Genomic DNA, 16,347 nt, shown 5'->3' with positions numbered 1-16,347 from the left:
AAGAGTTTAGTCATAATAAACTGAAAGAAACAGGATGTATAACGTTTATATGTATTTAGAGAAAAAATAAATTATGCCGATTAATAAATCAGAACAGTCGTTTGTAAGATTAATATTAATAAACTTTTTAAAGGGTTTTATGGGAAAAAAAATATTAGTTCAATATAAACTATGTTGTAGAAAAAAGTACTAGTTTACTATAAACTATGTAAAAGTCGTTTCAACAAATACGTGATTCCAATGTTGGAAAGGAATTAAAGTGGAACAGTTATCCATGGGAACTAGTTTGCTTTTTTTTTTATTTCTCAAAAATAAGTTAACGTTAGTGTAAAATTAGTAACGCGTTAAATTTCTAAGATAGTAAGAGTGAATCTTGATTATCAAAATATGTAGTCATGATATTTTAAAAATCAACTATTCTAATAAAAATAAATAGTATAGATACTATAAATAATTCAACATAAAAAAAATGAAGCCTATGAATTAATTGTTAGCTCTCTTTTAAATTAACTACCCATCGTATCAACCCACTAATTCCACTAAGGTTTATTCTAGCTAAGAAAACAAACCAAGTAAAATACTAGTTGTACAATATAACTTAAATGTACGAAATAAAGAGCAAATGGAATTAAATGGGTTCAGCCCATTTTATAGAACTGTTGCGACTGTTTGCTGTTGGGTTTTGGCCCAGCGAATTTAGTGTATGGCTGCGGATTCCATGTGGTAGCGGTGTCGTTGAGTCTCAAAATGAGACTCTTCGGCTCCGGTGTGTCATGCAAAAGAAAAGAAAAGAAAAGTGGGATTAGCAAAGGGAAAACATAGACAGTCGACTAATAAAAGTGATTTCACGTAATAATTGAAATGAACACAGAACACCTATTTATCTAACCCTCAGAAGAGGCATATAAAGATTGCCAAAACACAGAAAACTTCATTCTACACATATCATTTTATATCAAGTTACACACGCAACAATCCATGATACTCATGATGTCAAGTTTGCAATTAACTCTCAAGTGTATACAGTCTCAAAAGCAGTTTCATGTTCAACTAAGTACATGGACTTATATGAGAGAAGCAAAGAAAAAATTATACTCAAATTCCAGGCAGAGACACATACAAGAGGTGATTGATATGCTCACATGGAATTCTTATGTCCGAGTAGGACAAGGGAGCATGCCCGTATTCAATCCTAGATCTTAACACAACTCCATCTTAGGGATGATTAAGGAAGGAATGGCACGGAAGATACTTGGCGTGAGAAATATTGCTTCGGATTTTACTCTCACAGTATCAAAGTAGGTGACACGATCAAATTCAAAGGGAAAGGGGGAAAGGAGGACCATGAAATCAAACAAACACCTCTTATGTCATTAGTTTGTAAACTTAAATTTTAGTTCAACATTTTTTAACTTAAGCAGGCAATTCAGGAGAAGGAAAATGCACAGATGGCCTTACAAACTGCATAATTATCCTATTGTGAAGTAAGGGAATTCAAATAGCAGCCAATTTGTTCACAGAGTCTTAAACAAAGAAAACGACTTATACTATATCCTTTCTGTCTTTTGAACACAGAAGCATGCTTGTTTTGTTGTTTTATAAGACAGTTCAAGAGAAACAAAGGACAAGGCTATTTCTTCTAGTTTTTCAGAGGCAACGAATCAAGCGACAAAGAATCCCCGACTTCTATTCAAATACATAGTCTTATCTGAGACTCTAGATCAGCACACAATCCATAATGACCCATACATAAGTAAACAAATAGTTTAGCAATTTTTCTCAAAGTAGATGATATGCATTCTAGTTGAACACCCCGAACCAAACAGATGACTGGTCATATACGCTCATGCACATAATCAAACAACAATACATTTGCAATGTAGAGATGAAGAAAAGAAAAGGTGGACAGGCGGAAAACATGAGATGCCTTACAGGTCTGAGTCAAAAGGATCAAAGCACCTGAACGAGCTACTTCTCAATTCTAAACTCATCTTCTAAATGAGAATCAAGTAAAGGCATATTCTAAATTTTGAACTTGGCGAAACAGTTTTGCTAATTCTTAGCTTGTCCCTCTAATTGAACTAACACTAAATAAGCCCAGTTTTCATGCTAATCATTATATTAAATAGGAATCAATTTTCAGATGTAGACTCAATCATAGTTTTAGGAATAAAGAGGTCAAAGGGAATGCAATTGAAATGTGACCTATTGTGATCCGAACAGTAGATTACCACATTTATCTGGGATGAAATACAGTAAAGGGAAAGTTATTACCATTGCCGAATACCTGGTTTATGGATGCTATAAAAGAATCACAAGTTGCTAACATGTGCATTTGGCATTTAAGAACAGCAAAGAAACTAGGGGGCAAACACATATATAAACTAAACAACGATGGTCAGTACCAATACATTACTGACTATTACAGATAGCCATAGTTCATAGTAGACTGACTGAAATCTTATCAAACATGACTGAATTGAGGTCTTAGACTTAACCAACTCCTGACTAATTAGTTTTAATCACATAAATCACATTTTTTAAAACGAGGAAGATCACAATTTGATAAGACGATTCAAACACTGATAAAGATATAAACCTGCATAACTAATAGGTTGCTGACATAAAACCGGCTTATAACTTAATCAAAAATACCCAAACGAGCTTAAAATCTACATAACCATTCATCCAAATGCACTTAAAGCTAAACAACTACAGAACTCAACAAGACAAGATTAAGTTAAACCAAACTGATACATGAACCTATAAATGTTACTAACTAACAAACCGAAAGTAGACTGATTAACAGGAGTCTACATAATGTTATTCGGCTGTAAAACGAAAATTAAACCCAGATATGAACGCACAAGTACTGTTGACTATTAAACTGCAATGAACTACATACAAATATATACGAATGCTATCAAACTGCCCACTAAGATCAGATCAAGCTAACAATAGAATACACATGAACGAATTAAAACCGACGGAAACGACAAACATATGTAAACATATAAATACTTACTAAACTACTAAAATTGAAACTAAACAGGTTAAAGAATGATTGTTTACCTTCTGTTGGTGCAGTGAATGGGGCGTCGACGGTCGTCAAATCTACTCTCTCGTTATGAATAGACCCGAACACGACGACCAATTCGAACCTCAGATTGGAACAGACCCGAAAATTTGTATTGAGTAAATGTTCAAGAATAGTTGATGATTGATCAAAAAAAATGTACGAAATGTGAAGGTAAGCTCTGGGAAACGTTGAATAATCGTTTCCTCAAGAACCTAAGACCCCAAAAACCCTTTAAAAACACTGAATCATCTTTTTTCCAAAACAACTCAAATCAGATCCTCTAAAAATACCCCCCCTCATTTCTGCTCGATCTCTCTCTCTTTATAGGGTGAGGAGAGGGGGAGCGTATGGGAGAGACGATGGTGGAGAGAACGTGAGGGACAAAGGAGTGTGGATATGCAGAGGAGTGGGGAGGAACGTGGGGTGTGCAGTGGTGAGAGGAGAAAAAGACGATAGAGAGAGAGAGCTGAAGGGGATGGGGGGTGTCGGCTGAGGGTGAAAAAGAAGGGGAAAGGGATTAGGGTTGGAGTGATAAAGGGATGGGCTGGACCGGGTGTTGGGCTGGATCTGTTGAAAACATGGGTAATGGGCTGGTCCGTTTGGGCTGGCCTATTAATTTAAATATGGGCTGATAATGTGGGTTGAGTATTAAATGTTGATCCGAAAATATGGGTCCTTCTTCCTTTATTTAAATTATTTTGGGTTTCTAATTTAATAACTAGTACGACATATACTATGTAAAGACAATTAATAATTAATATGTAGAAAAATAAAGATTTTGCAAAGTGTTGTCTTGTAATTAATTTAACGACTCCAAACCCGAAAATGAAAACGATGACGAACATTTAAAATTTGTGATAAAGTAACGCTTGTAATGTTGAAAATAAAAATAGTGATATTAATAGTAGTAGCAATAAATATTTTAAAAAAATAAAGTATTTAGTTCGTCAGTAAATTTAGAAAACCCGAGTAAATTAAATAAAAGAGGGACAAAATTGGGTGTCAACAGTTACAGGTCAAGAAGATTCACACGAGTGAAAATCCTACAAATATGCTGACCAAGGTGGTAGAGAGACAAGTTCGATCTGTGCAAAGAACTTGTCGGCATGCACTCAAACTAGAAGCTAGTGTATCCTCCTTCAAGTGAATGGGACTGGACGGGGAGATTTGTGAGGTCCAGCCCATATTTTGAGGAAGAAAACATCTTCCTTGTCCATGGCAAGGTCAGAACTGTGGGCAAGGATTTCAAATGAAATCTTTAGTGTGGAAATTTGGCACCAGCCAAATTTAATGCCAAGAAGAAAATTGGCTCACTCCATCCCTATAAATAGAGAGCTCTCATTCAGTTTACATACACACCAAAAAAAAAATCTCAGACAATACATCTGAGTGATAGCAGAGTGAGGTATGCTATAGACTGTGTAAGAAAATAGTCTGTGAAGATAAATAGAGTGAGCGATATTTTAGTGAGGTGGGAAAATCAAAAGAGTGTTATTTCTTTTGAGGGTGTAGTGATCCTAGGAGTATTTGTACTCATTACTACACAGTGTAAAATTCCTTGCTAAAGTGATATCTGTTGCTCTTCTTGGCTATGGTTTTTCCCTTATTGAGAAGGGGTTTCACGTAAAATCTCGGTGTTATTATTGCTTTATTTTATTCTTGCTAACTTAACCATAACTTAGTGTTCCGCGTTTATCATTAATTCCGTGAATATTATTTTTGTGGATCTATTTTATTCCCAACAGCCTGGACAAGTTCCCAAAGGCACAAGATTTAAGTTCAAAACTTTCGGGTATAAATTCATATTAAGCTCTATACTGATTCCTTTTTTTTTAATTGTAGCTGGTATATATCTTCATAAAATATTTCTTGTTTTATTAGCTTTCATGATAAAGAAGAAACTGCAAAAGAGTGCAAGTGTATGCAAATGGAAGAGTTGAGAGAAGTGAATGATTTCGTGGGAAGTAAATGACGGATCTAGCTTGCAAATTGTGTTTCCATTACTTCATTTCTATAAAAATGTGTTAGGATATTAACAAAATTGCTCTGTATATTAAGATAATTGTTCTGTATCTAACTCTTTCGTTTTATTTTTTATGAAAAAAAAAATGCAGGCAATAAGTTGGGAGAAGTAAATGGACATAGTTTAATAATTAAGAATTGGAAAGTCACTGGAAATATGGGATCAAAGTGAAACTTCTTGGACGATAAATGCTTTTTCTTTTTTTCTTTTTTTGGTGTTGTGGAGGTCGCACTCCCTTCTTTTTTGTCTTTTTTTTGTGTGTGGGGGAAATATGAGAGAATATATTCTAGTACTTAATAACTAGTAACTACTACGATTGCAGTATGTTATTTTAATGTGCATTTTCATATTATGTTATGTGATCGAAGTTATGATATTAAAGAGAGAACTTGGTAATCATTTACTATTTGCAGATGTTATATATTGGGGAGAGGAAAATTAAAGTAAATGTTCAACCAAGAAGAACAAACACTAAGGTAGAGGTCCCCCCTTCTGTTTCTGTTAAGGAAGCTTTCCTCTGGTGTAGATAACATGAATTATACATTTCAATCTATCTATCTATATAAACCAGTTTTTCATCACGTGTGTTGCACGCATATGCTAAATTATCTCAGAGCTTTTGTGTACTAAAAGATCCAAATCTTTTTCTTAGAAAAATAAAGAACTTGATCAATGACTTTCCAAAAGCGTATGCTTACCCAATCTAATTAATCCACAACTCTTTCATCATTCTTAGCTAACTCGATACTTTAATCAAACAGGGTATTAACCTCCTTTATGTTTGATTGACTAAATTTGTTTAGTACTTTTCCATAATGATATTAACTCAATACATAAGCTTCACAAATAAATCTTGATAGCTAATACGATATCAACCTTCCAAAAATCTTTCTTTAAAGGGAGAATCACCTATATATACGAAATTAGACCCATATTTAGTAAATATAGCAAGAGAATTCCGTTTGCCAAACATAGCAGGAGCTTTTATTCAAAACATATATGAAATTTCGCTCAAGACTTAGAAATTTCGCTCAGAATTTCATTATGTAAGAGGATTTCCCGCCAGCAGTCTTCTCTTCCTATCACTTCACTTCGTTCTAGAAATCTGATCTCACCGGGCCGGGCGAAGGGGAAGAGAGCTGAATGTTGGAATTTTATCCACATTCTTTAACCTCCAAGCCGAGGCATAACATTTTGATCTCTCTCTTGAGGTAATTTCTTCATATTTCATGTACTTTATTTTAAGAAATCAGAAGCAGAGGCATGCTCCTTCATTTAGATCCATCTTTGAGATAGTTCAATGATATAACTTTCAGATAATAAGGTGTGTTATGTACTATGAAATCCCATAACAGTAGAAGTTCCTTTTTTCAAAGGCTGAATACGTATGCCGTATGCGGCACTTTAAATTCGTCAGGATTTTCCATTTAGACACCTAAATTTAGCCTTGTTCCCATTGAACACCTTTAACTCAGAGACACGATGTGCTGATGTGGCGCGATGCGTAGATCTCAATCCTTAACAGCGCGTTGGATGCCTCCGAAATGACTAATTAATTTATTTTTGGAAGGCTGTCCATTATAAAGATAGAGGTAAAGTTTGCATACATCCTACCCTCCCCAGACCCGCTTGTGGAATTACATTAGATATGTTGTTGTTGTTCGTTGTCCATTGTTTACTCTTCCTAGCTAATTTTTTTCTCTACTCTTCACAAGAGTGATGACAAAGGTGTTCTCGCCGCTTCTTGGTTTCACGCCTTTAAAAATTGGCCTTCCTCTTCATTTATATTAAAATGCGATAAATGTATTTTAGCTACTTGTTGATGAAGATGAGGGGGAAAAAATCAATGGCGAGGAGGGGGAAAACGGCAAAACAATTAACTGAATGGCTTCAAAAACGTAAGGACAACACTGATTTCCAGCCTAGCGGCATCTGCCAACGGTAATGGCGAATGAAGTTAATGGAGTTCACGATGAAGATCATTTATAACATTTTACATGTTTTTGTGTGATAATATAGTATGACTTAGCTGAATTTTCATAAACTTGTATCGATGGATTTATTGCTGACATAGGTGATTTATTGCTAACGGATGAAAATGAAAAGGTCTTCAGATTTTGATTTTTTTTTTCTTTTGTTTAGCGATGTGTTTTTTTCTTATTGGTCTTGTTTTTCAGGTTGGCAGCGAGTGATATACAATCACCTTAGTTTGTTTGGAGATGCAAAATGTGTGTTCAATTGACACAGATTGTCTTTACTCCACTTCGAGTATTCAATAGGAATACTCCACTTCGAGTATTCAAATCCGGACCAGTCCAAGCGCAGCATATGCGTTCAGCTCTTTCCAAATGTACAAAATACAGTTGTTACATTAATCATCATATAATTGAAGGGATATGCATGAAAACTGAAAGCCAAAAATGACGTAGTTTTCTACTGAATGTCACTGATTCCTAGACCTATGTGATTATGCTGATTCCCAGGCACCAGCCATTCTCCTGTCTTTTCAAATTGGTCCCTTTGCATTTGGATTTACAATTGGCTCTAGTTTCAACTTCTACCATAGTTATTTATACACACGCAAACAAGTTTCTTCTCAAGAAAAAAAAAATCGAAAATACACAACATTAATATTAGACATAATCATTCAAACTAAATAACCTACGTAATAGGCTCTTTATTTTATTTTATTTTATTTTATTTTATGTGTCTTCATTTAATTGATCAGGCAAGAAAGATATTTTCTTTTAATTCTTTCTAAATTTATTATAATTCTAATTAACTAAAGGTGTGTATGAATGTCGTTCTTATCGGGTCATCTCATAAGGGATGATAATTAGCCTGTTAACCCATTAGCTAGTCCTTCTCCTAAAACTCTGATACCAGCCACTATGAGTGTTGAAAAACAAGTCTTTTCACTAGGCTAGTGACGACAAGGATTACATACAAAAAGATATATCTGTGCATCTTAGGGATTTTTAGATTGTGAAAACAAGGGAGATCATCGGTCTTGTGAGTATTACCAACGATCCGTAATTTCAGTCGGGTTGCTGCACATGTTCCACTTTCGCTATGGAGAACCCCATAAGTCTTCTAACTAGTATTTACGAATTAAATTTTACAATACCTTATTTGAGGTTGAGATAAAAAAAAAAAACACATAAATTAAAATGGGGAAATAAGTCATTTTTGAAGTTGAGAAAATCTTTTCCTTAAAACTCCAAATAGTATCAAATGCCCTTTAACACTTACATATTATTCCTCCTCCTTCAAAATATTTGTCTCTCTTTGTTTCTTGTATTTAAATTATTTGAATTTTATTAATTAATATTTTAAAATATCTTTTTGTATAGATATGAGAAAAATTATAATTTATAACACTTTTTATATAACTTTCAAACATCTAGATAAATTATAATTTTAAAATAACAAATTGATCTGCTCTAATTTAACTTTGAAGATTCGAAATTAAATTCTCAAAAAAAGTGACATATATTTTAGGGGCGAGAGAGTCCTATGGTTTTGTTTTTGTCCCTTTAAATTAGTTTTTGTCCCTTTAAATTAAATGTGATCTTACCTTCAAAAAGACAAAATAACATAGCATATATTGTAATTCCTTTTTTGATTGGTTTGACATTATCCTGATTTCAAGATTATCTAGTGTGACCTACTAACAAACAAACAAAGCATATTTAAACAGACTATTTCGTCTTCTTTCCACAGTGTTATCAGAGAACGCGGCATCTCGTAGGTGTGTCCACCATCCTCTTCATTTTATTACGTGTCGCTTCACCATTTTACAACACAATCGAGCATATGCAACCTAATAAAAAAAATGTATATCAGCTTGATTATTATAACCAATTTGTTAGAATATTGAAGTTTAGAGTTGTTTTTTTTCCCCTCATATCCAGTATTTGTTATTAGCGGTGGAGCCTCGACTAATCCAAATTCGCGTCGCGTAAGATATTTTCTATATACAAGGCTAGGCTTGAGTTAAGACCTCTGAAAAAGAGTGAAGGGATCATATTCATCCCATCATAATCTTTATTGGTGAAGTTTAAAATTGTGCTAGTCTAAAACTTTATATTTTATCCTAAATTGACATTTTCAATCAATATCAATTTATTGTGTGTCTAAATTTCTTTTCTGTATCTTAGAGCATAATATGTTTTCTCTTTTTCAATTCGTTTAAACTAACATATTTTTATATATCAACAATTTTTGACAATTTTCTCTTTAACGGGATGCTTTTATAATTACATAAGATTTCGTGATATGTTTATGACCACATATTCTGAGCGTAAGTTTGGTATGTGATAAATTTTCTTTACATCTTTCTTAAACACGACCACTTATAAATCAAAATAGGGAGAATTTCCTTTTTCTTTTTTAAACTCTATACTAATCTAAGACCACTTATAAGTTGAAATAGAGAGAATACATTATCTAGAAAAATATTTCTGTTCATTTTTGTATTAGTCTGTTATTATGCGTTCCACTCTGTTTGGCGGTATTTATTTATTAGTCCGATTAAAAGAACGACACATTTCGATATTTTCTTTATGAAAAGTTTTTATTGACAAACAAATATTATGACGTGCTTTCAAAAAAAAATTATAGCTACACAAAATATTATGACATGCATATTCAAAACTATAAATTTTAAAATTATTTTTCCTTAAACTTTGTATCGAGCTAAACTATGTCAAATAAAACAAAGTTGAGGGAGTCTCCCCACCACTAAAACCCTATATAAATCCTTCCACTCTTCACTTCATCTCCCAAAAACATTCCCATCAAATTTCAATCACCAAAAACATGACAAAATCCACAAAAATCATCTCCTTTCTCATCACCCTCTTCATAATAACATCATTTTGTTCAACCCCATCAAAAGTTCTTGGAAGAAAAGTTGGGGGAAGAAGTCCAATCAAGGATGTGAAAACAAACAAAAAAATTCAAGAATTGGGTAAGTATTGTGTGGAAGAGTACAACCAGAGTTTAAGGAAGTACAATCACATAATGCAGAAGGACAATGTTGAGTTTTTGATCTTTGCTGAGGTTGTTGAGGCAGAAACACAAGTTGTTTCTGGGATCAAATATTACCTTAAAATCTCTGCATTTACCTCGGGAACTCCGAAAATATTTGATGCTGAATTGGTGATAAAATCCTGGGAGAAAAAGAAGGAACTAGTTCACTTTTCACCTTTTCCTACTAATGATGATAATTAATTATGACGGTATTAGTAGAATAATGTTTTGTAAACTTGCTGAGTTGTTGTGGACTTAATCTAATTACGCCTTATTCCGTTTGTTTTTCTTTAAATTCTTGTAACCTTTTATTTGAATGTAGTATGTGTGGTGTAGAAACCAACAAGAGTAGTGATATAGCGGTAAGTACTTCTTATCTCTCACCACAGAAGTTTTGAGTTTGAGTCATGAGTATGTACAAAGTCACTTTTATATTATGAAGCTATTTAGCCTCTAATGTGGCACTTTTTGCGCGAATTCAGAATTGATCGATCATAATGCAGGTACCGGACACTAAATATAAATGAAAGCAAGACTACTCGCGTGATTGAAATTTAGTTGATCTCGATCACGAATGAAAAAATAAAATAATAATGCAGTGTTAACAAGTATTCAATTCATTCACCAATCATATTGATATGTTAGGAAAAGTAGACTCGTGGGGACATAAATACTATGATGTTCTTAAGGTATTTAAGCCTCGACTATTTAATTTACTGCATGACTTTGTCCTTGGAATTCTTTGAGAATTTTACAAAGCCTAATGACATCCAAATTTAGTAAGACTTGAATCTACAGAACTTGAATGACCCCAAGAATGATTTTGAGGGGAAGACCAGAAGTAAACTGTTAGGCAAATCTCATTAACTGTGACTTTTAGAAGATAACAAAAGGGAGGTAGTTATAAAACCTTTAGATAACTTGTTTGGTTCCATTCCTTAATCTTCATCCCTTTGCTGTTACCTCCAAGGACAAATAGATCTAGATATATAAAACCTTCACTTAGAATTGAATTGGATGTCTAAAAAGTCCTGGTATATTCAGTGTCGCAAGCGTAACAACCCAAAGGTAACGCTTAATATAATGTAACAACGTGGATTTTGTTCGCACACAATAATTTGTTCTTCGAATTAAATTTCACATGACTCATCACTGCACGGACTTATTTGAAGATTAACTGTGTATCACCATATCAACCAAATATTATAGCCACTAAAAAGGTAAAAGTAATTAACTAGTCCGTAGAGGGCAAAGACGCTAATTCGAATCCCACATCATCACTCCATCATTTTCATCGCCGAACCATTGAATCTAATAGCAGTTATTGATTTATAATTAACAAATCACAAATATTTTTAATATGGTATGATATTATTCGTTTGGGATAAAATTTGCATGATTCTTTTGGTAGGATTTCACACCATTAAAAGTATCACACCTTATATGTAATGTCTATTTTTTTCTTCAGCAACCAGTATGAGCATACCCAATAAACTAATGGTAGAATGGTGGCAAAGCGGTGGATTCGGGATGTTAGTATGAGGTGGATGTGTGGCGGAGCTGCGGTCGTCGCTGAAGTCCATGAAGGACTTGAAGTACACGGCAATCAAACTCATGTAGAATTAATGGGATCTCTTATTTCGAATAGGAGAAAAATCTCTAACAAGAGAATTGTTTTCTCTACACTTTCTCGGGCCTATTACATTTTTGCAATCTGCATTAGTCTTGCAACGGTCGAAACAACGCACATCTCGAAGTACAATCTGCTCAATTACTTGTACAGCTTCTTCTAATAAAGGTAGATCTCGCAAAGCCATCACTTGAGTGTTTGAGGACCAAAAAGAATCAACTGCATGACATGATTAATCAAATTATTAGTACATATAATACAGATACATAATTATATTTTACTAAGAATTACTTACCCGCCAGTGAAACAAGGAGAATGCAAAAGAAGAAAGAGAGCTTGTTAGCCATGTTAACAGAGTGCATTTTCTTGCTTGATGTAAGGTCACATATATATATATATATATATATATGGCTTTCAAATTGTTTAAATATAAAAAGGACAAAGTCATAGATGGACCCCTGAACTTGTCATGATTTTCCATTTAGACCCCCAACTGAAACGTTGACCATCTGAACCCCCGAACATAAGATAAACTGTGTCATTTGAACCCCTCGTGTCAGCTGGGCACACGCGTGAAGCTCACTGCTTTAAATAGAGCGTGAGAGACCAATTTTTTTTTATTTTAAATTTTCAATAATTAAAAATTAATTTTAACAAAAACTCTATTTAAAAAATTAAAAAAAAATTGAAAAACCAAACCCATCCTCTCCGATAGCCCACTTCACCGCCGCCACTGCCGCCGCTGCCTCCGCCGCCGCCGCAGCCACTTTCTTTTTTTAAAATTTTTAATCATTAAAAATTAATTTTAACAAAAACTCTATTTAAAAATCTATTTAAATAATTTAAAAAAATTGAAAAACCCAACCCATCCTCTCCGATAGCTTATTTTTATTGGTCTATTTTTCCATGTCATAGCAAGTGAGCTTCACGCGTGTGCCCAGCTGGCACGAGGGGTTCAAATGACACCGTTTATCTTATGTTCGAAAGTTCAGATGGTCAACGTTTCAGTTAGGGGGTCTAAATGAAAAATTAAGATAAATTTAAGTGTCCATGTATGACTTTGGCCAATATAAAAATATCTCTCATGAAACATATATTATTCACTGCTAGTGTCCCATATTATATGTTCACTCTCTCTCTCTCCTGGCTGCTAAAAATGCATACATATCCAAAGATGACTCACTTTTATTATTGAGTAACCTAAATGTTTTATACAAATATAGTATTAGTAGCCCTTGTTGTTGGCCCCAATTGTTAGTTGAATCAGCAAAGTAGTGGAAAGAGCTTTGGCACTTGGGTATAAACAGACATAAAATTTATTATTTTAACGGCGGCTTTTCTTTGATATGTTTTATTTTAATGGCAGGCTACAAATAGGATTAACTTTAAAATTTTAATGGAGGATAAGGATAAAAATGACTTTAAAATTTCCAACTTCAGTTATATACACTGACATTGTAAAGAGTTTGTGATAATTTCAGAAACCTTCCCTCGCGTTTAGCTTCATAAAATTAATTATCCTTATGATTGAAAAATATTACACTTACCTTCCTTGGTATTATTTGTAACGATACTTTTAAACATTTTATTACTATATAAGATTTATATTCTGGCTAATTTACTCTTTTTTTTTATTGAATTAATTTAATAAACATCTTAGCAATGAACAATTGTTACAAGAACAGTTCTATTTTTGGTGAAAGCAATTGTCATCTTCCCTGTTTATTTATTTGTGTATCCATTGCCATTATGTAGTCATCACTGAGACACAACCCTATCTATAAATCCCATTGATCATATATTTTTATTGCTGGTACACATGTACTTATGATTGGGATCGCAAAAGATCGAATTGGGCGGCGGATCTAGAAGTCTGGTTATGTGTTCACGTGAGACTCAATGATTTTTGTTTAGATTAAGTATATATAGAAGTTTATTTTAAACATCTATAATTATTTGTTTGTGAACCTAATTATTATTATAATATTAACTTAAGATTGCTATAGGAACTCATAAACTTTAAATTTTTGATCTGCCTCTGAATCGAACTAATGGAATGAATTTCCCAGTATTTTTATTTAATTGACTGAGAAATAGAACAACAATTAGGGAATTTCCAATCATCACCCGGTTTTATTCCAACTATTCATAAAGATTACTCTTTTTTTTTTTTTTTTTATGGTTGAAAAGATTACTCTTCATATTAGTGTTGGAGTTAATACATTTAGAAATAATACCTTTATTGCAGGCAACTGGAGATTTCAAGTGATTTGCTCAAACAGATTAATTTGTCCAATACTCATGCCTAATTAAATTGTAGTGTTTTTATTTGATTCTAATTTGATGATGTTATGTGTTCTTGTTGAATAAAAGGCAGTTGATAACGGATAGGAGTAGTAAATTTACAACAGATTATTATGTTGAGAAGCTGCTAATTGATTTCTACCGATTTAGGTTTTTGTTTAATTTGAACCTCCTTGTTTATAAAATTAAAATTATATTAGAAAATGCAAATTGGTCAGATTATAAAACTGTATATTAATAATAAATAAGTTAAAAGTATTGCTAAAAAAAATACGGGAGGTAAATGTTATATCATAAACCATAAGGGAGGTTAGTGTTATGAAGCTAAACCTGGAGGCTGGGAGATCTCTAAAATTATCTCAAAGATTTTTTATACTATCTGGGAATGTTAACCCGCGATAATATGTTAGTTATTATTTTTATCAAATTATCACTTAATGTTTATCAAAAGATTTACTTATCTGTAATTACTTAATAAGTGAGGTATTGATTGTATATAATATACACCATCACGAATTGGTTAAGTTATATAATGGTTAAGTTATATAAATTGACATTGTTAATATATTTTACATATTCGTAAACATTTTACCTTCACGATTGCAGATTGGATTACTTCTTACTAGATTATCAATTAACGTTTCTTCTAAAAATTTTACCTTGTGTTCATGTGTTATAGGCCATCTATCTTCTTTTGCTCCAGTTTCCCCTATTTTTTCTTATAAATTGGTGTATGATGATATAAATCGTATAAATTGATGAATTGGCTTGTTTTGTGATATTATTGAAAGTTCATTTTAATTGTTAGTATGTTCAATCGTGTAATTGCCTTTGCAATCAATGAATACCCTCAACTCGGAGAAATAAAATAAATGATATCAAAATAACGCTAATGATACTGGCCGGTGACCATGATTGATCTGGAAGCATAAACAATAAAGAATTATTTCGAGCTTTGTGACACCAGTAAGATAAATAATGAAAATCAAATAACATACTCAATGAGAAAATAACAACACCTTACACTATAGCAGGCTTAGGAGTTTTAATATTACATATATTTATTTAGAACAAAAAAAATGAGACCATAGAAAACACTTTTAATTATTATACGAGATTAAAATTAAATCCTTTGATAGCATCTCATTGTAATATCATAATGATTATGAGCCGTTCGACATTGCCTACACTCTGAGCCTCTAGCATTGCAATTTGCATCAGATGAACAAAGTTTGTAACATCCTTTTTTATTGGCAAGATTTGGGAGTACAATCTGCTCAATCGCTTGTACTTCTACAGGGATGCCTCGTAGAGCAATCACTTGAGTGTTTGAGGACCAAAATGGATCAACTGCATAACATAACATAAGATCAATCAAATTAATTTAATATAAGTAGAGATACATAATATAAATATAATGATAATGGAATTAATTTAACTAATCACCCATCCAATCCATTATATTAAGAGCGGATATATATAATATATGTATATTATGTGTATAATCGTGTATAGTCAGTATATAATCTATGTATAATATCGGTTAGGAAAAGTAAACAGTAAATCTAATCCGACTGGTTATTTATGTAAAGATCCCTACATAAGAAATAGTAGTACTTTACAAAGAGATATACTATGTTGGCCAAGTTTCTGAGAAGTTAAAAGTGTGTATCAAAGTTTAGACAGATGATGTGTTTAGCCAAGCTAAGCTATGCGGACTAAATTATTCCGGGATAAAATAATCCCAAGGTTAGTGGGATAAGGTGGATATCCCATCCTTAGGATTGTGCTTCATTTTATACTTTGTTCGGTAGAAGTTATAAATTTATCCCCGGCTAAATTTATAGCTTCTACCAAACATGATACAAAAAATTAGTGCTGAGATATCCTAGCTTATACCATGCACCAAACGACCCCTTAGGAAATAAAATAAAGACTCTTGAATAGTAGCATAAACTGATTTTAAAAGTTGAAAAGTTAGCTTCTACTTTTGAAAGTTTGACCAAACACCAATTGATGCTTTAATATTGATAAAAATGAATGAAATCACTTACCAGCCAAAGTCATAAGGAGAACACAAAAAACGAAAGAGAGCTTGTGAGATGCACACTTCTTTGCCATGTTAAGTTTGGAGTTGCTGATACTGTGAGTTCATATTCATAATTGATTGATGAAAGGCTACATATATAGGTTTTAAAAATCGTTTGAATACAAAAATATCTTCTTTAAATCTTTATTATCCATTGCTAGTGTCCCATTTGCATTCTCTCTCTGGCT

The 16,347-nt window shown here is 32.9% G+C and overlaps 1 protein-coding gene across 1 annotated transcript; it reads right to left on the bottom strand.

Moving 5' to 3' along the window:
* Positions 1-11,753: 11,753 nt before the first annotated feature.
* Positions 11,754-12,183, bottom strand: LOC132602660 (fruit-specific protein-like). The gene is made up of 2 exons (XM_060315458.1): positions 12,062-12,183; positions 11,754-11,985 (listed from the first exon to the last, which is right to left on the bottom strand). Exons 1-2 carry the CDS (start codon positions 12,126-12,128, stop codon positions 11,759-11,761), a joined length of 294 nt encoding a protein of 97 aa, XP_060171441.1. The 5' UTR covers positions 12,129-12,183; the 3' UTR covers positions 11,754-11,758.
* Positions 12,184-16,347: the final 4,164 nt, after the last annotated feature.

Source organism: Lycium barbarum, chromosome 7 (genome assembly GCF_019175385.1).
Source record: "Lycium barbarum isolate Lr01 chromosome 7, ASM1917538v2, whole genome shotgun sequence".
NCBI classification, from domain to species: domain Eukaryota; kingdom Viridiplantae; phylum Streptophyta; class Magnoliopsida; order Solanales; family Solanaceae; genus Lycium; species Lycium barbarum.
This window is presented reverse-complemented; position numbering and strand designations above follow the sequence as displayed.

Excerpts from the sequence above, each read along its gene's own strand:
- LOC132602660 (XM_060315458.1), bottom strand. The coding sequence starts at position 12,128 with ATGCACTCTGTTAACATGGCTAACAAGCTCTCTTTCTTCTTTTGCATT. Across the intron at positions 11,986-12,061 it reads TCTCCTTGTTTCACTGGCGG|TTGATTCTTTTTGGTCCTCA; the intron begins GTAAGTAATTCT and ends CATGTCATGCAG.